Here is a 23,510-nt window from a genome sequence, read left to right as displayed (position 1 = left end):
CCTCTGCAAACCTTAGCCTCCTCGTCTGAAAAGTGATACCAGTCGAACTTCCTCCTAGACTGGCATGAGGTTTGAATGACCTGATGCATGGAGAGCGCAGGAGGCAGGGCCCCCTCAAGACCAGGAAGCTGGCATCGTCAGGCTCCATCTTATTACTGGAGTTAGGTCAGAACGCCAGGAGCGCTGGCTGCCACCCTGCTCACTGTAGGGCCTTGGATGTCCTTTCCCACCAAGCCTCATTTGCTCCCAGCCCCACAGCAGGGGCTCCCGTGGATAGCCATGAGGAGGTGGGTGTATGAAGTCACCATTACCCTGAGGAGGGTCCCTCGCCGGCGGGAGACCAGAGAGCTGGGTCTTGGACGTGGCTTTGCCTTGGTCTGTGGCCCCGGGGAAACAGGCTCTGAAGGCCATGCCGTTGGCTCTCACGAGGCTCTCATTTGCTCCTGGTCTGTCAGCAGGCAAGTGGTAGCAGGAGCAGAACACATTAGGGGGAAAAACCCAAAATTGAGCACGTTTCTCTTGTTAGCTTTTGCTGCTACTCCTTGCGATGACCCCGCCCAATAATTCAGGGGGAAAAATGCTGTGTTTAGATTTTTGTGGAAGGAAGTCTTGGCCCGACTCCTGGAATCTCAGTGTGCAAGGGAACTGGCAGTCTTGAGGTGTCTCCCTACCCCAGGATTCTGCCTTGGATTTGGGGAAACCCTAGACACCTGGCCTTTTCCTCCAGGACCCCCAGTGGCATCTGACTTCCCGGGCTGTGTTATTATTACTGCTATAGTCCCCACATGAGAAATGATGGGGCTGAGACTCCCAGAGGTCACTTGCCGGCTGTAGTCGGACAGCCAACGGCAGAGCTGGGACTCAAACTCAAAGTCTCTGAAGCCAAGCACAGACTCTTCACCTTCTGCCATGCTGCCGGCTTCCCAGCCTCCAGGGTGTCCCAGGATCCTGAGCTTCATTATGCATTGAGCTGCCTAGCACTTGGGTCTCATCTGGCCCCACGGATCCCCAGTGTGAGGATGGGGCTGGAGGCATCAGAGCCACGGACGGCCCAAGTTGAAGGTCAGTTTCTGGTCCCACCCACACCTGCGGAACCTGTCTCTGAGCATGGGGCCAAGGACTCTGCATTTGTGTCTCCCACTGAGTTACTCTCCCCCAGAGTGCTCCACCTCCCCCAGCATGCTCCACCTCCATCACGCGGGCTTCAGTCCACTCCTGCCCCCTTCATGCCCCACCGAATGCCTCCAGGGAGGGCTTCTTACTTCCTGCTTCCCCACCAACCCTTCCAAGGGTTCTGGCTTTGGCCACCACCAAGTAAGTTCTCCTTGGTGCTTCATCCAGAGACTGCTCCTAGGGGCTTTCAGGGGACACTCCTCCCTGTGTCCTCCAGGACCAGGGCTGGCCCCGGTTGGGGAGACTGGTCCCGGTGCTGCTCAGCCAGGCCCGCGTAGGCGCGTGGACCCAGCCTCACTCGTGCTGCATGGATGGCTCTTGGAAGGGCAGTCGTGCTGTGTTCATATGTGGGGGCATGTCCACCTCAGTCCCCCAGGTGCCTCCCAACTCAGTGGTTCCTGTGTCATGACTGTAAGATTCTTCACTTTTCTACATCTGAGATGCTCTGATCCTCAGCATTTTGTTGGGATGGAACCCATGAGGGCCAGAGGTGGGGGATTTGTGTGGGGACCAAAGCGGTGTGTTTGAACACCTCCTTCTTGTTTTCTGTATTACTTCATTTATCACCACCCCTGGGGGTGGGCAGGGAATGTCCTCCCACCCCCTCCTATCCAAGAGTGAAGGCTCAGAAAGGGGCAGTGTCATGTCCAAGGTCACCAGCCAAGCCAGGCCTCAAGCTGGGGTTGATCCTGACTTCAAGATCCTGTCCTTTCTGCTCTGGCCACTCCCTCCTTTTGACCTGGGGTCTGGAAGACAGGCAGGGCCTGGGGAGCAGAGAGGCCTGGGAGGGCGTCTCAAGCAAAGGCTCAGAGGCTGTGAGGACCGAAGCTCCAGGCTGCAGCCCAGTACTGACACTCTCATCTCCGCTCTACCTTGAGAGCTCCGTGACCTTGGGCAGATCCTTTCCTGTGCTGTGCCTCCATTTCTCCATTCCTGCCACAGGGGGCAGCTTTTAGGCCAGAAACCTTGGAGGGCCTCCTCTTCCCTGGTGTTCTGGGTTTCTAATGACCATGTTTGCACAAGTCCAAGGTCCCATCGTTCTAAGACATGACATGAGTTGAAAAATAGCACAACTGGGGATGTGGTAAGATACACTATTTTAAGGATGTGTACATTTTGTGACATATTTTCATTTCCAAAATGTGAAAAAAGGGTGTACATACTGGAAGGAAAGCAGCACAGGGACCTCTGCCGCCTCAAAAGTCACCAGCCTAGCTGTCAGGGTGGCCCGTTCTGGATACGGCCTAGGTCTAGGGTCATGAGGGGATTCAAGGAAGCGTCTCTCTGGAAGGCTGGAGGCTTGGGCACTGCCTTTCTTGGCCTTGATTCCCCCACTGCCCAGGCTGGGTCCCTGGACTGAGACGGTTGATGTGGTGGGATAAGGGGATTCGGACCTGAACACAGCCCTGCCTGCCTGTGGCCTTCTCCTTACCCCTGCCCTCTCTCTTACTCAGAGACAGTTCCAGAGAAGGGAGCACACCCCCAGGCTAGTGTGTGAATGACCATCTCTGGCATGGAAAAGGCTCATAGCCCTGGGCTGGGTCTCACCTCAGAGAACACGTGTCCAGAGTGCCTAGCCAGACCCTGATTCCCCTAGGAGATGGCTAATGCATGCCCCAGCCCCATGCTATCCCATACCTGTCCTTACACACTCACATACACATCACACCCTACACACGTCCTTATCCACATACAAGCACACACACCACACCTCATCTGTGTCCTAATACACACACATGCTTGTGCACGCACACACACTTTTACCGCCTGTAGGAGCCACATACACTACCCTCGGTGACCATTTACACAGGCCTTTCACACATGACCGGAGTTCAGGCCGCACGAACAGGTGACACATCTTCACCATGTATACACCCACTCCGCATTTACACATCTCCCCCCCTCCCAGTATTCTCCCCCAAGCACGGACTTGCCCAAACAGGTACCCACTCAGCCATGTTATGTTCTCTGCACAAACTCTTACACACTTCCACTCACACCCTCCGTGTAGCATCATGGGGAGCTCCCCCACCCCCTGCTCCCTGAGCTGGGTGCCAAGGGGAAAGGACTAGTGAAAAGGAACAGGGACAGGGACCCAGATGCCAGGACGGACTGCCCAGGGCCTCACATTTATTGACGGACCAAAAAGGGACTAGAATCCAAAGAGCCCCCTCCCCAGTCACCCCCTTGCAGCCCTCAGCCCTCAGCCCTGCACGGCCCAAGGAAGTCCAGACGAGTGTAATTCAGTTTCCAAACTCAACTTGACCGACAATTTATTTAGGCCAATTGGCCATCCCGCCTGCTCTGCCTCACTGACTCCGCATGGATTAACTCAAACGCTGTATACCCCTGCTGGGCAGATTTAATTAGGCGAAAAAACTGACCCGAAGCCTCGGGGGGCTCGGGGCCTGGACAGCAGCCAGGGCTCCCGTGATTGGCCGCACCGCCTGCAGCCTTGCCTGGTCTCGGAATCCTCGGAAGGGACCATGTCCGGCCCTCAGTGTACCAGTGATGAATCTGCGGCACAGAGAAGGGAAGTGACTTGCCAAGGTCACACAGCACGTGAGCGCCAGACCCGAATGGCGGTCCGTGCACCACATTACAACCATCGCCTTGTTCCTGGAATGCCAGACTGCGAGAATGCAGATCCCCACCGCAAACCCCTGAACAATTCTGAAAGGCAAGCACAATTTTCTACAGATGACTGTGGCATACATAATTTATAAATGAAAGTCATAGCACATACTGGTCATTTTAATAGATAGTAAATTGCTTTTCTGATTTATGGTTTCAGGGGTGGGGTTACCATAAAAATAACTTGGTGATTTATAAAACATCTTCTTAAGTCAACAGATCTTTAGTAGGTTTGTCTGACTTTACAGCCAACAGCCTCACCACCCTGGTTACCATAGAAATGGGATGCCTCGTTCTGTTGCCATGGCTACCACTTTCTAGAACACAATTGGTGGGTCTTTCACAGTTTGTGATTTGGTTTTGGGGGAAAAAAAAAAAAGCCAAGACTACCAGCTCGGGTTTATGCTGCATTATCAGGCGATCTTGCCTGTGTTGTCTTGAAATTTCACTGGGTGGCCTCTGAGGTGGCCAGGCTAGTGGACAACTGTCCCTGTCCCCGGGCTGCCAGGCAAAACTCCCTTTGTGCCCCTCTTTCTCCCCTGGCAAGCCAGCAGCCCAGGAGACACTGGCCTCACAGCGGCCTGGATCCTGGGTATGGGGGGCTAGGCTGCCACTGGGGTGGGCTAGGGAAAGGAGACAAGGCTGGGCTGGGGGTGGGGGGCAGGAAGTCAGGATGCTGGGGGCTGAGGGGCATATCCAGGGGCTGGAAATCCAGGCGCTGACACCGTCGCCGTGGGGAGGCAGGCTGAGGGTGTTGGGGAAGGCCAAGGAGGCAGAGGGAGGCAGGCTCACCCGCAGGGGTGAGGTGGGCAGAAGAGGGGCTAGCCGGGTGGCCGTGCCTGGGTTCTGGTGTATCCATAGTGAGTGTGCTATGCGGTGATGGCTGCCGCGTCATCCGCGAGCTCTGGGTGTGCATGCACGAGGACTGCAGGGGTGTGCACCCGCGTGTGCATGTTTCCATACAATCCATGGCCCCTGTGTCATCTCTGGATGTGTGGTCAGGACCCTGGGCTGTAGTGTGTGGGGCTGCTCGCGCGGCATATGCGCTTAGGTAAGGGGTGTGTACTCTGGGTAGCTGTGTGTGTCCGTGGTCTCTGGGTGACGGAGGATTGGGAGGCAGACAGCTCGTGCGGGCCCTACAGCCCCTCCAGTCATGGGAGAGTCAGCCCAGCAATCCTGCAGACGTGGCTCCCAATGTCGCTCCTTGCCAGGGCTCGGCCAACCCCAGGAATGCCCCATCCCCATGCACTTCCCCAGTCCCTCTAGCCGAGCTCCTTGAACAAGTTGGGGGTCATCTCCCAGCCTGCCCTTTTCTGGGTCTGTGAGGAGGTGGCCAGGTGGGGACACAGGCCAGCCCATCCAAGGCTGCTTTCGGCAGTGATTCCCTGAGTAAGGTGAGGGCATCCTCCCCGCCCCTGGGCTGCTGTTACCCCGGGAGCTAGCAAGTCCTGGGCAGCTGGGCCGACCCAAGAACAATTCAGGCATGGCTGGGCTCCAGCCTGGGTGGTCAGGCACCCCAGTTCTCTCACTGACTGGGAGTGGGCATAACCTGCCCTCAGGGAGTCTGAGCTGTGGTGCCAAGCTCTGAGACGCAGGGCCAACTACCCAGTTGCTTTGGCAACTCTGCTGGTGGAAAGATTTTAAGTTCTAGAGCTAGATGAACTTGGGTCCAAGCCTCAGCTTCATCACTAGCTCTGAACCCTTGGTTTACTCCCCGACCTCTGTGTACCTGGGTTTCCTTTTTGGCACAATAGGGTAGGACCACTGTCTCACTAGGTCAGTGAGAGGCCTAAAGGTGCAGAGTGAGTCCTTAGCTTTGGTAGCTTACTGCTTTCTCCTTCCTGAGCTCAGCTTCCCTGCGGATGGACCAAAGGGAGCTGAGACTCAGCTGGGGGTGAGCTCTTGTTTTGGCAGGCCTGCTGGTCTCTGGGCATGGGAGAATGTGGCAGTCTGAGCAAGCCAGGGGCTCCTGCCTCCACAGCCCTCTTAGGAGCCTTCCTCGGGGCCCGGATGTTACCGGGGCCCAGCCTGTGACCGAGGACCAGGCCTACCGGCAGCAAAGGCAAAGCCAGCAGGTGCCTGGGGAGCTGAGGCAGGGCAGCCCACCTGGCTTCCACTTACCCTCGCCTCCTCCCAGGAAAGGAGTCCTAGTGCCTGGCTCTGGGCTGGACTGCGGCTGCCACACCCCTACTCCCCCACCCACCCCCACCCCCCGCCGCCAACTCCCTGGGCACTGGGGCCCAGGCAGGATGTTCCATTGATTGCTGAGAACCAATACTTTTTCCTACCCTAATTGTATAAGAGCTGCCCTCTTTCAGGGCTTCAGTTTTCCTATCAGAACTGGCCTGTGAGAGGGGCAGGTGGGGTCAGAGCTCTGCGGGCCTGTGGGGGCACCTGGAACATCAGTGCCCTGTCGGGGCTGTTCCCATGAGCCTCCCCAAGCGCTAATGATCCAGCGTTGGAGACAGGCTTGCTGCCTCCTTGGGGGTGAATTTAGAGACTTCTTGGAGGGTCCCTTCATTTGCTGCCTCGTTAGGGCCTCAGCTCCGAGAGGAGCCTCACCTGGAGAAAGGGTCCCAGGAGTTAGGCTACTTAGTGGGTTCCTGAGGGATGAATGGGTTTTTCCAGAGGTACAAAGACACGGTGATGGGGGGGAGACAGGGAGAGGGGGGTCAGAAATGGCCGAGAGTTGCACGTGGCAAGAATGTTGGGTGCGGGTAGGGAGAGAGCCCTCGGAAGTCAGGGAGGCCAGGCATAGAGCGTCTCCTGTGTCTCTGTGGGCAGTGTGGTCAGGGGCCCTGGGCAGAGCTGGGATGCCAATGGGTTGCTCCCTCTGGTAGCTGTATGGAGACTGGACTGGCAGCTGAGACTCTAAGCCTGAAGCCTGCTAGCTTTGATGGCAGTGGTCCTATTGAGAGAGGGTCACGTGTGAGCAGAGGGGACAGAGAAGGATAGATGGGGGAGGGTTTAGGAGGGGGATGCCATGGCTGATGGGGCAGTGAGGAGGGGAGGTGCCTCATGCCTCCTGCCATTGGCCAGGATGGGGAGCCCAGGGATGCATTCCTCTCTCGGCATTCCTCGGACACTTATGCTGTGCATGTTCTTCTCCTCTTTCACAAAGTCCAGAGCAGGGGCAGGACCTGCCCTTTGGGATCCGGTGAATGCCAAGCCCTAAGACGGGGCCCTCCAGAGGAAACCTGGAGGCAAATACCCAGCATTTTGTAATGTTTTTAGCTCCAGGAGCTTTGGCCACTCTGGTGATGGAAGGAGCTCTGGAGCTGGATAAACGTGGGTCAGAGGTGGTGGCCTCTCATGGTTGCTTCCACTTTGCTTTCCTCCTCCACTTCTGGGGTGACCCAGGTCCGCGCTATCTGGCCCCTTGGAGCGCTGTTTCTGGAGTTGGAAGACCTGGCTTAGTCCCGACCCTGCCCCACCTTGTCCAAACCCCACCTACTTCACAGGGCTGCGGGAGCTTCTCTTTTCAGTCCACTGCATTGGACTTGTCTTTGCGTGTGTCCTTTACCCTCAGCGGGGCAGGGAGCTCCTCAAGGCTGAGGCTTTACTCCACTCTGCTGGCCGTAACCTGGTGGCTGTAAAGAGTGGAAGGAAGAAAGGTTGGAAGGTTGGATGGATGGATGGATGGATGAGCAGGCAGGTGGAAGGAAGAAAGGGAAGAAGGAAAGGAGAGAGGGAGGAGGGAAGGACAAGAGAGGAAGGAAGGGAGGAACGAATGCATGCATGATGGATGGGAAGGGGGAGGGAGGGAGGGAGGAACAAAGAAAGGAAGGAGCGGAGGGAGGGAGGAAGGAAGAGGGGGTAATGAATATGAGGATGAAAGGGAGGATGGGAGGGAGGGAGAAAGGGAAGAAGGAGGGATCAACGAGTGATCAGTGGATGGAAGCAAGGAGGCACAGGGATCATACCTGATAGTAGTCTAGGAGAAAATTTTTGAAAAGCGTGCAGTGACTATGAGCATAGCATAATGTTCCTGTGTGGGGGCCTCAGGCTTCCCATCTGTAGCATGTAGTGTCTTGGACCAGATAATATCTAAAGGCTTCTCTTACTCTGACATTCTAAAATGCTGTCTTTGTCCCTTCCCCTTTGCTCTCCCCTTCCCCCAACCCAGAATGTTCCTTGAAAGGTCCACATAGTTCTTGGTTTCTAGATCCATGCCAGGTTAGGTGCCAGGTCCCATGGCTATGGTCAACCCAGACAGGGCTGTTCTTGGACTTCCAGTGCTGCCCCCACACCGACTGCCACCACAAGGGGTGGGGGATGCATCTGTGCAGACTGCAGAGTTGCTAAGAGCAGCACGGTTGCCTCTTGTTGTGGCTACAGGGCAGGGCCTTGGCCCTCCTTGAAGTTCTTCCTGAGGGCAGCTCTGGAGAACACAGGAGCCACCCAATCCTGACTGTAGCCTGGGGCTGCTTCCAGAAGATGGCCTTGCTCCGGACATTGTCTGTCTAGCACAGCCGGGGAGAAGGGGCCCCAGAGGCGGGGGGATCTGTGGGAACATGCAAGCAGGGATGACCAACTGGACTCCTGGAGGAGAACTGACTGGCTGGGGTTTCTTCTGGAGCTCTGGGGGACCCAACTGGAGGCTGTAAGAAGAGGCCTTGCCTGGAATTTAGTCTAGCAGGACAGATAGCTGCTCAGTTCTCTTTCCTCAGGTACTGAGGTCTGCTGGGGGCTAGAGAAGCCCAGGGTCATCAGATGGGGCCACCAAACAAAACCAAAGGAGCTCCTGAACCTTTCTCCGGGGGCTCAGGTGGTTCTGGACAGGCTGGGTCATCCCCGCCATTTCCTTCTCACTGATGCGGTCTGAGACGAGGAGGCAGCCGCATATGTTTGGAAAGCCCCAGCCCTCCAGCAACTCCTTCCTCCCTCCCACCCACTCCCCTACCTGGCAGGAGAGAAGCAGACCCTGTGGTTTGGGTGCTTTTGAGGACCCCCAGTCCAATTCTCCTTTTGATGCTGAACCTGCAACACAGTATCCCTGACAAATGAACATTTAGCCTCTATTTCAGTAACTCCAAGAATGGGGAACCCACCTCCAAGCTGGTGGTGGGAGGTGAGTTGCCCCTTCTCATTCCTTTGCCACCTTCAGCCTCAGCAGGCGAGGTCACTTTTATTACTCAGAGTGGGCTAAGTGCTTTACTAAGTCACCCCCAAATCACAGTGACTTACCACATCAGTAGTTGATTTCCCACTCAGGGACTTAGTGGGTATCTTCCTTTTCAGGGACTGAGGCTACATCCCTGTGGGGGCCCTAGTGGCCCCCAGGGTGTCAGCATGCAACTGGCAGCTGGGGGAGGAAAGGGGGCCTAGAAGACTGAGTAGATAAGTTCTAAGTGCCAGGCCTGTCATTAGCACACTCCCCTTTCATGCACTGGCCACTGGCCAGTCACGTGACCCCACCTAACCCCCAAGGAAGCCTGGCAAATGGAGTCGAGCTGTGCATCCAGGAGGAAAGGAAAGGCAATTGTGAAAATAAAGCAATCCCTGCCGCAACTTCTTACCTCCCTGAGCCTCCTAACTCGGTGCTCTGAGGAGGGAAAGGTGGCCCATCAGATTGGCCCGTGTTGGAGGGGACGCTGAGCAGGCATCTTCCCCTGGCCTGGCCTCTGACTGGACCCAACGCCAAGGTACCCCAGGTTGCTTTGCTCTGGGTGGGAGGGCCTCCCTCTGACACTGTGTTTCTCCTCCACAGTATGTGGCCTTTGCCTCCCTCTTCTTCATCCTGGTCTCCATCACCACGTTCTGCCTGGAGACCCACGAGCGCTTCAACCCCATCGTGAACAAGACAGAGATCGAGAATGTTCGGAACGGCACACAAGTGCGCTACTACCGGGAAGCAGAGACGGAGGCCTTCCTCACCTACATTGAGGGCGTCTGTGTGGTCTGGTTCACCTTTGAGTTCCTTATGCGTGTCGTCTTCTGCCCCAACAAGGTAGAGTTCATCAAGAACTCGCTCAACATCATTGACTTTGTGGCCATCCTCCCCTTCTACCTGGAGGTGGGCCTAAGCGGCCTGTCCTCTAAGGCCGCCAAGGACGTCCTGGGCTTCCTGCGTGTTGTCCGCTTCGTGCGCATCCTGCGCATCTTCAAGCTGACCCGCCACTTTGTGGGCCTGCGGGTTCTGGGCCACACTCTCCGCGCCAGCACCAATGAGTTCTTGCTGCTCATCATCTTCCTGGCCCTGGGTGTCCTGATCTTCGCCACCATGATCTACTATGCCGAGAGGATAGGGGCACAGCCCAATGACCCCAGCGCCAGTGAGCACACCCACTTTAAGAACATCCCCATCGGCTTCTGGTGGGCCGTGGTCACCATGACGACGCTGGGCTACGGAGATATGTACCCGCAGACGTGGTCCGGCATGCTGGTGGGGGCGCTGTGCGCGCTGGCGGGCGTGCTCACCATCGCCATGCCGGTGCCCGTCATCGTGAACAATTTTGGGATGTATTACTCCTTAGCCATGGCTAAGCAGAAACTACCAAAGAAAAAAAAGAAGCATATTCCACGGCCACCGCAGCTGGGATCTCCCAATTATTGTAAATCTGTCGTAAACTCTCCACACCACAGTACTCAGAGTGACACATGCCCGCTGGCCCAGGAAGAAATTTTAGAAATTAACAGAGCAGGTAGGAAACCTCTTAGAGGCATGTCGATCTGACCTTTCACCTCCGCCCCCCGTAGCGATGATTCCAGATTCAGTCAGACTGCTTCCTTAGTTCCGTGGGCAACCCGGGACCCCGCACTCAGTCTCGAGGTGTGGAGCCCGGGGGCCCAGGGAGATGCTGGGCAGCCAAATTCACAAGGCGAGAGCCTGCTGGAGGAACCTCACTGGTGGCCCTGGGTAAGGAGGTTGGCGCGCTGGTCTCATGAGGTTCGGAAGAGACGACGTGGCCCGCGAGGTTGCTGAGGACTCTCTTAGCAGGAGCCCAGGGGGCCGCTGCTCAGTGGGCAGGAGGCAAGCGTGAGTCTCTGACTCAGGCCACTGTCCTGGGGCCGGGGCAGGGCAGGGGTGGGTGTCATTCAGAAATGCCAGACAGCTTCCGATTTGGTCTTTCCTCAGCTCCCTTCAGGCTGTGCAGAGAGCACAGCTGGTGCCTGGGATCAGGCAGGAGGGTCCCTGCAAAGGCAGTAGCAAGGATTCTCAGCCCCAACAGAGCCTGCCTCCACAGCTGAGGAGAACTCCAGCTCTGATTCCGGCTGCCTAGCTCCAGGTGCATCCTAGGAGACGCCTGTAGCCCTCCGTCACAAGCTTACTTACCCCATAGCATGCCGAACCAACTCATCTTCTACCACCACTCTCGAGTTTAGCATTTATCTTTAGGAAACTGTTGGAGCGACTCTAGCTTTCACGTTGTCTGTTTGGGTTGATGGTCGAGTGGGAGTTTCCGGTGGCCTTCTGATGGAAGCGGCTGGTGAACAAAGGACGAGAGGGGCCCACCACCCCGGGCAGCTTAGACGAAAGCACTACAGACGAGCAGCCGCCTCCCACCGAGGGTCCTCCCCATGTCTGGCAGTAGGGACTGCAGCAGCAATAGGCGACATCCAGACCAGCGTGCAGCCACATTCCCGTGAATTCAGTTGGGGGGAGGGGGGGAGGGGGCCACGAAACAATACTAGTCACTGTGGGATATATTCTCATATTCCATGGCTAGTGGTTTGTTATGGGACTATCTCAGTTTTATGAGAACCTGCACATAGCACATAAAGTTGATCACGGGGCTCTGGTCCGAAGATATAAAGCCCATAGTCTACCTCTACCCATGGAATACCATCGACTTATTCTGTGGACACAGGGATTTCAAGGAAATGAATGACCCAGAGAAGAATGGCAACACTGAACTAAGAGGTGCTGGGGTGAGGGAGGCTGAGTGAGGAGTGACAGGTAGCATTTAGTCTATGGAGGACGTCCCCGTGCCCAGGTCTGGCAAGCTAGCTCAGCCCTGGATGAGCAAGTTTCCCTCGGTTTGGGTGGCCTCACCCAGTGGATGAGTGATTCTTTCCTGTTGATGCGCCCACCACCCCATCCTCCTCCCAATCTGGCTTCATTCCACACCTGTGCTGCCTAGCGCAGTACCCCCGAGACCCACTTCTCTACCCGTGGGCGGTCTCCTGCCCCTTCATCTGGTCCCATACCCCTCCCTGCTTCCTGGATTCCTGGAGGCACTCAAGAAAAGTGTGGTTAGTGTCCCGGGCTGGGTCAGGGGGTGGGCAAGGGTCTCCGAGGCTGGAACAGGGGGCCTGAAGTAGGGCTGGGCCCCTTGACCAAGGCATGGCTCCTGCTCAGTAGGGGAGGCACACGCTAGTGGAAAGCTCCCGCCCCACCTCTCTGCTTTGGATTAGGTGGACGTTTGACCTCAGGAGCCACCATCATGGCAAGGAAAGTTCCTGGGGCTCTGGGGAGGGTCTGGGCTGGCCTAGCCCCCACCTTCACTCCAGGCCCCAGCAGGAAGAGCTCAAAGCTGGGTGACATCACCATGGCGCAACTTGGCCCTTCTGTTACATCCTTTCCAACAGTGGATCTATCAGGATCAGTGCCCCGAGCTTGGGTGCCCAGGCCGGCCTACCAAGGATCCCCAGTTCACGCCAGTCAGGCACAGATTCCTCTGTCCTCCTAGAAAATGCCAGTATTCTCCATGTGCTGAGGGCACACACATGCACACATGCGCAAGTGTGCACGCAGGCACACACACATGCACATACACACACGCGTGCCTATGCACGCGTATGCCAAGTACAGACGTGTGTGTTCTGACGTGCACACCAGCTAGTCCCAGAGACACAGCCCTCTTCCCATGCTGCAGCAGACCTGCGAAGCCCTTTCAACTCCTGGTGGACTCCCTGGGCCCCCCAGCCATGGCAGCCCTGCTCCCAGGAGCCTCCTGGCCCCTGGCCCCAGATCGCAGGGACCCAGAGAGCTCTGAGCTCGGGCAGTCTCTGGCTGGGGTGGGATTTGGGGGCCTCCCAAGCTTGCCCTCAGGAGCCCAGATGCCCAGACCTTCCTGCCTTTCTCTCCCCAGCCCCACACTCTGCCCTCCCTCCCTTCCCAAATACTTGCCCTGGAGGTGCTGTCCTGCCGTTCAGACCTGTCCACCTTGGCTCCCAGACCCCCTGAGCCTCCTCTCTCACCAGAACACTCCTCCTTCCAAAAGCTGGTGTGTGAGACCCAGATGATCCAGCACCAAGGGGTGTGGTCCTTAAGGGACCTCCATCTCTGCATTACGGAGTCCCTTCCCATTTGCTTCCTTCTCTGCTTGCAGCCACATACCTAGATGGGTATGGGGGTGTCTGTGAGTGAGTTGGGGGGAGGCCAGAGGTGAGGAAGGCAAATGTGGGTGGAGATCTGACCCTACGAGAATTGAGAGAGGTAAGACACAGCCCCCAAGGCCTTTCCAGCCTCGCTCCACCCCCAAGGACAGTCAGGTGGCCTCAACAAAATCTGGGTTTTCCAGTTCCACTTTTAGAATCTGGTTTAAGGCTAGATGTAGCCTGCTGGGCTCTGGGGTATCCCCTACCCCACACCCCCCAGGGCCAGACCCCCAGGACTCAAGCAAGGCCTCTCAGTCGTGTCAGAAACACTGTCCCTCACCTCCACCTCTGGTCTGTCCTGGAGCCTCAGGTCTGTGTGTCTGTGAGGGATGATCTGGTCTCCTCCTCTGTACCATGGCTGTCATGGCCTCCATGTTTGGGGCATTTGTCCTGTGGGGGTTGTAGAGCCTCCCAGGGGGATGCCGGGAGGGCACCCCACATAGTCAGGGGCTGCCTGGGGCTGATGGCCCAGGAGAAGCTGCTTGTCTCCCAGAAAGGGTCTCCCTCCCCCATCTAGAGTCGGGGCCCTAGACCACCTGCTCTGGACAGCTAGGACTGCTCCCTCTGTCCTGCCATGTCCATCCACGTGTGTGTCTTGTCCATCTCTGCTCCTGTGATATGGGTTGGTCCTCTGTGGTGCTGCGTCTGGGGCTGTGGGGTCCCACCATAGGTGAGCAGGATGCTGGCATGGGGGAGGGTTGGGGGCCAGGCCCACTTTTTGCCCACTGGCATGGAGGGCAGCCGTGAAGTCCCAGGGAAAGTGCTACCTGGGCTCCTCAGGAGCCACCGCTGCAGCCTCTGGGTCATCTCTGAAGGGAGGGTCTCCCCTGAGCAGCTGAGTGTGCAGCGCCCCCCGCCCTGGCCTTCCACCTTCCCCGGCCGGGCCGCAGTGGCTGCTGGGAGGGGCGGTAGTCCGCGGGGCAGGGAGGGTGACAGGAGTGGGCAGAGGTGACAGACAGGGTGTGGGCAGGGGCCCTCCACATGGGCTGACTGAGTTGTTGTTCGGGATAGAGGGCCAGGGTGGGCAGCGGGGGGTCCGGAGTGGGGTCCTCGAGGCCCCCGGGCGGGCCGAGCGGGGAGTAGTAGGGAAGCGAACCCGCTCTGAGGGCCAGGCATGGGTGCTCTTTTCTGTGTTGTTCACATTTTCTCTCTCTCTCTCTCTCTCTTCACTAATCATGTCTCTCTCTCTCTCTCTCCTCGTTTTGTTGCATGACTTGTGCCAGTTCTTGTGATTATACTCTGCTCATGTCTCTCACAGACTGTCCCCACTTAGCCTGGGACTTTTTCCCTGAGCCCCCCGCTGGGCAGACCCCTCGGGGCTAAACCCAAGGAAATGCCCAGCAAACCACCCCCCGCCCCAGTCCGGCGTGCGCCCCCCCCACCCCCGCCTGGCGCCCGCTGCTGGTGTGAACAGTAAGTACGTCGGCGCTGCCCAGAGAGCAGGGCAGAAAAGCCAGCCGCGCTGGCCAAGGGCCCAGACACCGGGTTCTCCTTGCTCCAAAGTTTAAAAAAAAATGACCCTCTTGCAGATGCTCATCTATCTCAGCCCATTTCAAAGCCTGGAAACCATCTCCGTGAGACGCTGCCCATGCTGTCATTTCATCATTGCAGGCCGGCGGGGCGAGTGGGGGCCGAGGGGCCGGCAGGGCTCACAGCCTTCTGGGGAGTGGGTGGGAACCAAGGCTCCCGGGGGGAGAACAGGGTGGGGGCAGGAGGGCAGGGAGGCTTGGGTGCACTGGCACCTCTGGCCTCCTTCACGGGTTCCCCAGGTTTACAGAGTTGGCCCCTCCTTGGTTTCTCTCTCTTCCAGCCACCCCTCTGGAGTTGGGGAGGGAGAATGCTCCCAGTTTCCGAGAGCACCCCAAACCGCAGATAAGCCACCTGCCTAGGGAGGCTGGCTCCTTCACAGAACAAGACCTGAACACACCCACCCAGTCATAGCTTCCCCTCAAAGGTCACCGTGGTTGAGAGGAGCAGCATGCCCCAGGGGTGTCCTGGAGGCTTTGTCCAGCTCACACCCACCTTGGGATGCCTGAGGGCTGCCCCTGCCCCCAGCCCCTGTAGGGAAAACCGGCCCAACTTGGGACCCTTTAAAGGCCCAGGGAGCTCCATTCTCCAGGGGCAGGGCACTAAGGGGCAGAGCCGGTGGGCAGGGGGCTCAGCACTCAGAGCCAAAGGAGGGCTGTCAGGCTCTACCACCCACCTTTGACCCACCCCCAGAACTAGCGGCTGTAGATACCTCCACCGACAGACAGACTATGGCCAACAGGGAGACAGCAAACCCTGGCTCCCCTCCCAGATCGAGAGGCTGCTGGGTACGACTCGCTGTTTTCCCCTTGAGGACAATTTGTGCAGGGTACTGGGAGCCCCAGCTCCGCATCCTCCTCCACTCTCACCTCCCAGATACTCCTTCCCTTCTCTCTCCCCGCTGCCTTCTTCCCTCAGCCCCTCCCCTGGGAGGGAAGACAGGGGCCAGCCAGAATGGGAGGCAGGCCGGGCCTTGTCTGTGCGCACACGTGTGTGCCCACAGACACGCCCCAAGTGCTAGGCAGCTCCCAGACCCCAGAGAGGCCCCAGGCACGTGGTGTCAGAGTTACCTTGGTAACTGGCCTTTCTGGTTCAGAATAAATCGGGGAGCGAAGCCCCTGGGATTTGTCAAGAAACGCACTGTACGTGAAATGCTTTGCCATCTTGTACGACAGACTTTTTTTTTAAGTTCCAAAATTATGATGGGATTTTTTTTTTTTTTGGATTTGCTTTACGAATAAACCTGATTGGTCCATTTCTCTTTTGACTGACTGCCTCTTTGTAGTGACATGATGTGTACACGGGCCGTGATCCCACCCACAGGCACGCTGAGTGTGTGCACGTGGAGAAGGATCACTCGTGCGTGTAGTTACATGATGTGAACAGGGTCATGGAGGAGGGTCCCCTCTTTAGTCTTTCGGAGAGCCCCCCCCCCTTGTGTTCACACCCATGTTGGTGTCGCTTTCCCCTGAGGCTCTCCCCCCAGATGAAGTCTCTGAGGAAGCCCCCAGGGGCCCACCGTGGGGACTGAGTTGCTCCACCCTGGTCTGGAAGATTCTGCCTTGAGGGCGGAGAGCAGGGGGCAGGCTCAGTCCCCAAGAGTGTTGGGCGGGAGCTGAGGTCAGACAGAGCTACCTCTGCCAGCTCCAGAAGCTTGCGTACCTCTGCTCCTGGACTTGGGAAAGGGAGAGCTCCTTGCTCTGGCCGCACTTTGCCCCCCACCAGATGTGTCCTCATACCTCTTCCCAGGTTCCTTCCCAGGCTGTCGCAGACGCCAAGACTCTTTACCTGCCCAAGTCCATCCGCCACTGTTGTCTTTACACGTCCATTTGCTCTGCTTTGCCGGGACGCTGCTGTGAGGAGGCAGAGGAATGGGAGGCCCTCCCGAATCATGGCCTGCTGTCACTGCCTCATGCATACATCCCTGTTGTGCCTTTGCAAGCTGACCAGGCCCGCTGCGGGCGGAACGGGATGGCCGACACCGGCGTGATTGGTGTGGGGGACCGGAGCTGACTGAGTGACCAGCTTAAGTCTGCGTGGGGGATGGAGCAGATTGAATGGTTGAGTTGGGTCTGTGTGGGGACAGAGGAGACTGTGTGACCAGGCCTGGTCTGTGTGGGGGCAGAGGAGACTGCGTGACCAGGCCTGGTCTGTGTGGGGGCAGGGCATACGGAGTGACCAGGCCTGGTCTGTGTGGGGGGTGGGGCATACGGAGTGACCAGGTTGAATCCAAATGGGTGGGAGGCAGGACGAGCGATGAGCTAGGGTATGTGTGGAGGACAGTGTGAAGTGTGTGATGAGGTGGGATCCCTCAGTGGGGGGTAGAGTTGATAGATGGGGTCTAGATAGTGCTAGGGAAGCCTTGAGGAACTAGCTAGATGTGGATGGCCTGCAGCCAGGCTCTGGTCAGCAAGAGAGAGAGGTCTGAAAAGGCCACCTCTCTGGACTGGAGTTTTTCTGCGTGTCTGTCTGTCTTCTCCCTGAGCTCTGTGTCTGGCCCCCTACCCATGACCGCATCCACACCATCCTGTCTCATCGGCCCTGCCTTGGGCCCTGGGCCCGGCCCCCAGCACTGCGCTTGCTGGACCCATCACCAACTCATCTTTTTGCAAACTTTGAGCAAACCCAGGAGCCCCCCGCTTCCCTGCACTGTGGGCAGCCCACAGGCTGCCCAAATGAGCTGGGGACCCGTAGCCTCGTGCCTCCCTCCACGGCCCACTCGCTTTTCTGTCCCCAGGGACAGGCTGCCCTTTGCCAATGCCCCACCTCTGGCCTGTCCCCCTCCCCCACTAAACAGTTTTCAGTGTCTCAATAGCTTCTGCTTATATGTTTGAAGATTCCAAACTGAATGGGGAGGTGGCGAAGGCCGCGCTGGCGAACGAAGACTGCCCCCACATAGACCAGGCCCTCACTCCTGATGAGGGCCTGCCCTTTACTCGCTCGGGCACCCGCGAGAGATACGGACCCTGCTTCCTCTTATCAACCGGGGAGTACGCGTGCCCACCTGGTGGAGGAATGAGAAAGGGTATGTAGGGGAGGCGGGGGCACTCTGCATCAGCTGGGCCGCCTCGCGCTCCTGCAGGTGGGCGGGTGGGGTGGCGGGGGAGGGGTGCTGAGGGGCAGGCAGGCACGCTGAGGGGGGCAAAGAGAAGAAGGAGCCCCCCACCGGGGTGGTCTCTGGAGGTCTGAGTCCCTTTCTCCCAAGTGGGATGTCAGGCTGGCAGAGAGAACTTGAGGTCCCAGCAGCTGGGTTTGGAACTGAGCTGAGGGGTAGGAAGGGGTGTTCGGGGACAGGCTGGATGACTACGGGTCTGTGACCCTCATGCAGGGGGTCACCTGGGGATGTGAGGGGAGCCTTGACCCCTCCAGGCTGCTCCGGCAGATGGCGGGTGAGACCAAGAAGGCAAAGTGATCTCCCCTGTCCCTTGGTTGCAGAGAGCAACAGGGTGGGCCTGGCCTGGCCAGGACCCTGTGGGCTTAGCCACCCAAGATCCATGAGCTGGAAGAGCACCCTTTAAAGAGAATCTGTAGGCCAGTGGGAGGGGAGGCATGGAGAGAGGTGGCCTCAGGGCTTGGGGGTGAGGCCAGTGTCATTGCAGAGGTAAGATGTGTGCGAGTCAGAATAGTGCTAGTGGCAGAGAACTCGCGGGGAGAAGGTTAAGCAGGACTCTGTGCAGCACCTTGCATCCCTGGTCACGGCCCCGGGTGTGGTTAGCGCCCCCTTGTGGTTGGTGAAGGCTGAGCTCCACGGTGGCCTCTGTTCAAGGTCTCCTTGTATCAGATGCTTACCTGAGGCTGACCCCCTGGGGCGAAGACTTCTCCTAGAGCTTGAGCATGGGCTGGAGAGAAGCTTGAGGCGGGGGCCCAGAGCACCCTAGCTCCAGGCTTCGGGCATTGGCCTGGAAGGTAGAGGAAGCCATCCTTGGCCAATCGGACTGGCTGGGCAACTCATGCATGTCTGGGAGTGCCTCACATGCTCACATGGGATGCATGCTGACCGGAGCAAGTAGGTTGGGCCGGAGCCATAGTTGGTTTTTTTAGAGCAATAGTTGGTGTAGCCTGTGGCCATTCACAACTGCTCCAGTATTTGAAGCGGTTCAACAATACACAAGGAGAAAACACAGAATTTAAAATAAAGGGCCAACCCAAACCCAGGAGAGGAGAGGCATCTACGCTGAGATGGGGAAGTCCTTCTGGTCACTGGTGCTTAGTGTGCCCACCTGATCCAAGCTGGCCCCCGCTTCCTTGCCCTGCCTGGAGGTCCCTCGGACCCCAGTGTGGCATACACTGCTGCCCACATGGTGCTGCATGGTGGAGGGCTGCGGGCCTGAGGCGGGCCCATCCTTGGCACCTTCCATGGATAGGCCCGTTGCTCCCCTTCGCAACTGGCTTTCTCCTGGGTGGAGGCTCTAGGGTCCGAGGAGCAGGGGTGGCCCAGGGGAAAGAAGGGGGAAAGCAGGGAGGCTCTGTGGCTGTGCTCTGCCCGGTAAGTTCTCAAGGGCTGCCTGTCTCCCTCACCTTGAATGTTGGATCAATCTGGGTGACCTGAAAGAGCAGACAGGAGAGTCTCTTCACTGTGCTTCCAGAAGCCCAGGGAGAGTGGGACAGAAGAAGCCCCATCTCCCTGTAGTGGCCGAGGGAGCCCAGCGGCAGCCACCGTCCACAGGTGGGACCCGCTGCCCAGTCCCACAGAGACGGGGGTGCCAGAGTCTTTGGGAGGCACCAGGGGTGAAGTGCCCCCGCCCCCATCCACCCGGCCCTGTTCTCATGGAGTCATGACAGTGCTGAGGACTTGCTTTTCTCAGGAGAATTGCAGTGCCTCAGCCACATGCAGAGTAGGAAAGTTAGGGACTCAACCCGGTCCCCAGGAGGGAGAAAGAGAGGCGCGCTGGGCCGGCTCACTGCATGGGAACACCAGGCCAGCTGGAGAAGACTCTGCCTGCCTCTGCATGCGGCTGTTCTGTCTTTCCTCCTCCTTCCTTAAAAACTAAGTACCAAGCGGGATGGGAAAGCCAAGAAGAGAAGCTCAAGTGTTAATTGTATTCTTTACATACAGATCTTTGCAAAGAAAGCCCTGTCATTGCTAAGTATATGCCGACAGAGGCTGTGAGAGTGACTTGACCAGGCGGCTTGGCCGAGGACACTGGTGGCTATTAAGCATCTGGGTGGACCAGCAGCCCCTCCTCACCCTCGGACAGAGTAAATTCACGCCATGCAGGTTTGCCGGACGAGTCCGAGTGGCCCAGGTCTTGTACTAGGACGGACGTAGCTTTTTCTACGGCCAAATGGTAACTGACCGTAGAGGATTTCTTTTCCTTCTTTTCTTTCTTTCTTTCTCTCTCTCTCTCTCTCTCTCTCTTTTTTTTTTTTTTTTACATTTTATTTTATTCGGGGAGGGAGGAGGAGGGGTTCCTTAGCATGACTTGCATGAAGTTAAACAGAAAACCCAGCAAACCAAACCCACCAACCTCCTGCAACTGTAACGATCACCCTAAACAAAAACAACAAGAAAAAAAAAAAAAGCAAAAGTCCTCTATTTTCTTTCAAAGCTCTTTACTTTTATACACGTTGCTGGAGCCAGACTGTAACGGCGTTTGGTAGAAACCTGTACGTTTCTGGGAGCGGGGGGTGGGGGTGGGGATGGGGATGGGGAATGGATGGCTTCCCTTTTTGTACGCGAGCTTGAGAGTCAAGGTTCCAAAAAGGGCAGTCGGTCAGTCATTGGTCATATTGACCTCACCTTCATAGCGCATCTCTCACACGGAAACTGAGAACTTTGCTCCAAATAGAATTGTGGAAACGCGCACTGCTGCTTTCTTCCCTCTGTCTGGCATGCTTGTGACCCAGCGGATGTCTCCCCAAGACCCCTGACAGCGGCTAGTCTAGGTTGATTCTATCATCTTCTTGGTGTGTAGACCCAGTGTGACCAGCTCTCATAACAAGTTGTTCATAGTAAATAATCCACACCGTACGGATCTTCCGAGTGTTACTTCGTACGGAACTTCCGAGTGTTACTTTAGAGCACCAAAAGATCAGGACCACGGGAGGGGCGGCCCTCCTCCACCTTTATTAAGGCACAACCTGGCATTGTATGCAATTTAGTACTTCAGAGTAAAAACTGCATGCCCAATGTTATGCAAAGCGATTCTAGCATGAAATAAATTTTGTATCATGGTTTCTGTATAGTCTAAAGCAGATTTGTTTTCCTGAAGCAATCGGAGGTTTGCAGAGACCCACTTCTGCATCTTGAATAAATATAGTATTTTCCCAACAGAAACAGAGGACAGTAGCTTGGCTTTGATCTGATTCTAAAATTAGTGGTGGGGTGGGGGGTGGGGAAGGATGATATTTTTGAAAAACACATGCTTGAGTTGAAAAAAAAATGCAACATCTCGAGCTTTCACTGCAGCTCGCAACATTTCCTGGAAAGAGAGCAATGCTGCTTTAGCTCAACACCCTCCCCTCCTTGGGCCCTGGCCCTCAATAATAAAAAGCTGACTTTTGAGATGAAGCACGGATTCTCGGATTTTTATTGCCCTGGGCAGTGTCACGATTCGGTTCTGCCTGTGATCAGGCCTGCTGGGCTGGGCTGAGCTGGGGTAAGCCTGAACCCTGGCACCTCTGGTCTCGAGGACTTAGCCAAGGTGCTGGCTGTCCTCCTGCTGGGAAAAAACAGTCTCTTCCAGTTTGGTCCGGGGAGGGAGACAGTTCTCAGAAGGGATGGGGCATACCAAGACTTGACCCTAAAACGAGCACAGCCTCTAGGGGGTTCGCTGACACGGAAACTTCTCTGCGAGTCCTGCCATATTGATGACTCCTTGAATCTGGCCATGTCAGAGCTCCCAGTCCCCGTACAGACCTTCATCACGCCCCTTGTAGGGCCGTTCATGAATCTGATGGTGGCAGAGGCAGGGGGCTGACTGACAGGTCTGGGTGCCCTGCCCAGCTGCACCCTGCTGCGTCCAGTTTGCCAGACCACGTTACTGCACACATCACACTCAGCCGGGAGGCATCTTGAGGGGGAGGAGCCCTCTCTTGGGGATCTTGATTTGCACGGGTTGTTCACTTGGTTTCTCATGGGGGATAGAGTAGGGACTGGGTTCCAATTCTTTTCTTATTCATTGGAGAATCCAGGAATGTTCAGGTGGAAAGTCCCTAACGGTCATGGCCGTCAGCCTCTGAGCATTTTATAGATGAGGAAGTGAGGTCCGCAGAAGAGAATGGTCTTCCCAGGGCCACAAACAAGTGGGTGTCACTGTCCCTGGATTTCAGCTCCCTTGATGCCCCCAGCATGGCCTGAGTCAGCCGTCAGATGGGTGGGGGGGAGGCTGAAGGTGGGTGTGAATTCTCATCCAGCAGTGCCTTGTCCCCTTGGAGCCTTTGCCTGTGTGGCCCAGGAACCAAGGGCGGGGGGTTGGTGGGGCAATGGGTACAGTAAGGCCCAAGGGGCCATGCAGCCAAAGAACTGCCAGGTCACACTATGTGTGTCATAGCCGTTCACAAGTATCGGGATGTGAAAGCCAGGCAGCCTCAGCTGCCGCAGGGAACATCGTGTTCACTCTACTGGGACCCAGCCTGGAGGAAGCACCTCTGGTGGCCTCAAGTGGACTAAACACAAAGCCATCTGCAATGTGGGTTTTCCAGGACATAGTAGCTAATGGGGAAAAGAGATGAACATACACCGGGCGTCTGCACATGGGGGGCATCTGGGAAACATGGTCTAATGACAGGCCACAGTAATTCTACCAGCCCGTTTTAGAGCCTAGAGGACAGATGCAGAGAGGCTAAGTAACTGGCCCAATGGCACCCAGCCAATGAAAGATGAAGGAAGATTTTAACCTCGGCGGGCTGACTCTAGGGCTCAGGTGAAGCTGTCTCAGCTAAGCTAACTGGGGCCCTCCTGGGACTGGAACCCGGAATTGATAGGAACACTAGCGTGTCTGGTCCTAAATCCCAGGGCCCTCAGGACCCGGCCTCCTGCCGTCCTTCATGAAGCACCGTGGGTATGAGGGAAGCGGCCACTTTACATGCTGCTCAGAGCCTTCCATACACACGTCTGGCCACCTCACTCTCCTGCTTGAACAACTGCCCTCCCTCTCTCTGTCCGTCCCACCGTGTCCCACCTAATGTGCTAACTCCTAAGTCCCATCTATTACTAAGTCTCTTTCCTCGGAAGAAGCAGGTGCCTGGGGGTGGGGGTGGGGTGGGGGGAGGGCAGGGGCAGGGAAAGAGCGCTTTCCTCTGAGCCCAGGGCCCAGATTCACCTTTGCAAGCACAGCCTCATCTAGTTTGGATCTGACGGCCTACTGGAACCAAGAGGGTGGGGGTATCAAGGGAAGGGGGGCTGCCTGTGGCCCAGAAGGGAGAGTATGTGGCAGACAGGTGAGGGTATGAACAGCCCACTCACACCTGGAATGTGGTGACCATACACAGTCTCCGCAGACGCCAGGCCCAAGACCTGTGCGCACACGGTGGGGCTCATGCCCCTCTTCTGTTCCCTTCCTCCTTCTCATGCAGGAGGAATACAAAGGCCAATCTACTTGGCCTATCAGAAAAAAAGGAATTTTTAAAAATGGCTGGGTATTTACTCGCACTGGCCCCCATGGCACATTAGCTAACCTGGCGGAGGACACTGACCTTCACTATCACCTAGTTCTGACTGCACGGTACAGTCCTCACCCACGTGTAAGAGACAAGCAGACGACAGGCAGGTGGGAGGGGGTGTGACCCCCTCATTCAGCCTCCCCACCTCATGGTGGCCCTAAGAGTGTACTCATCAGTTCATTCGTTAACACTTCCCGGGCGCTTCCTCCGTGGATCAGGGCCCATCCTTGGTGAAGGGGTTCCAGAAT

The 23,510-nt window shown here is 56.9% G+C and overlaps 1 protein-coding gene across 1 annotated transcript in view; it reads left to right on the top strand.

Moving 5' to 3' along the window:
- KCNC1 (potassium voltage-gated channel subfamily C member 1) overlaps window positions 1-20,304 on the top strand; it is a 43,452-nt gene extending 23,148 nt beyond the window's left edge. Inside the window, exons 2-4 of the mRNA XM_025848486.2 lie at window positions 9,518-10,451; window positions 17,495-17,683; window positions 19,715-20,304. Coding sequence (XP_025704271.1) covers window positions 9,518-10,451; window positions 17,495-17,683; window positions 19,715-19,779 — 1,188 coding nt within the window. The 3' untranslated portion in view covers window positions 19,780-20,304. The remainder of the gene's footprint in view (window positions 1-9,517; window positions 10,452-17,494; window positions 17,684-19,714) is intronic.
- The last annotated feature ends 3,206 nt before the right edge of the window (window positions 20,305-23,510 follow it).

This window comes from Callorhinus ursinus, unplaced genomic scaffold, assembly GCF_003265705.2.
Source record: "Callorhinus ursinus isolate GAN/ISIS: 27379988/994484 unplaced genomic scaffold, GSC_fseal_2.0 scaffold49, whole genome shotgun sequence".
Taxonomy (NCBI): domain Eukaryota; kingdom Metazoa; phylum Chordata; class Mammalia; order Carnivora; family Otariidae; genus Callorhinus; species Callorhinus ursinus.
The sequence above is the reverse complement of the archived record's forward strand: the minus strand, read 5'-3'. Positions and strand labels throughout refer to the sequence as shown.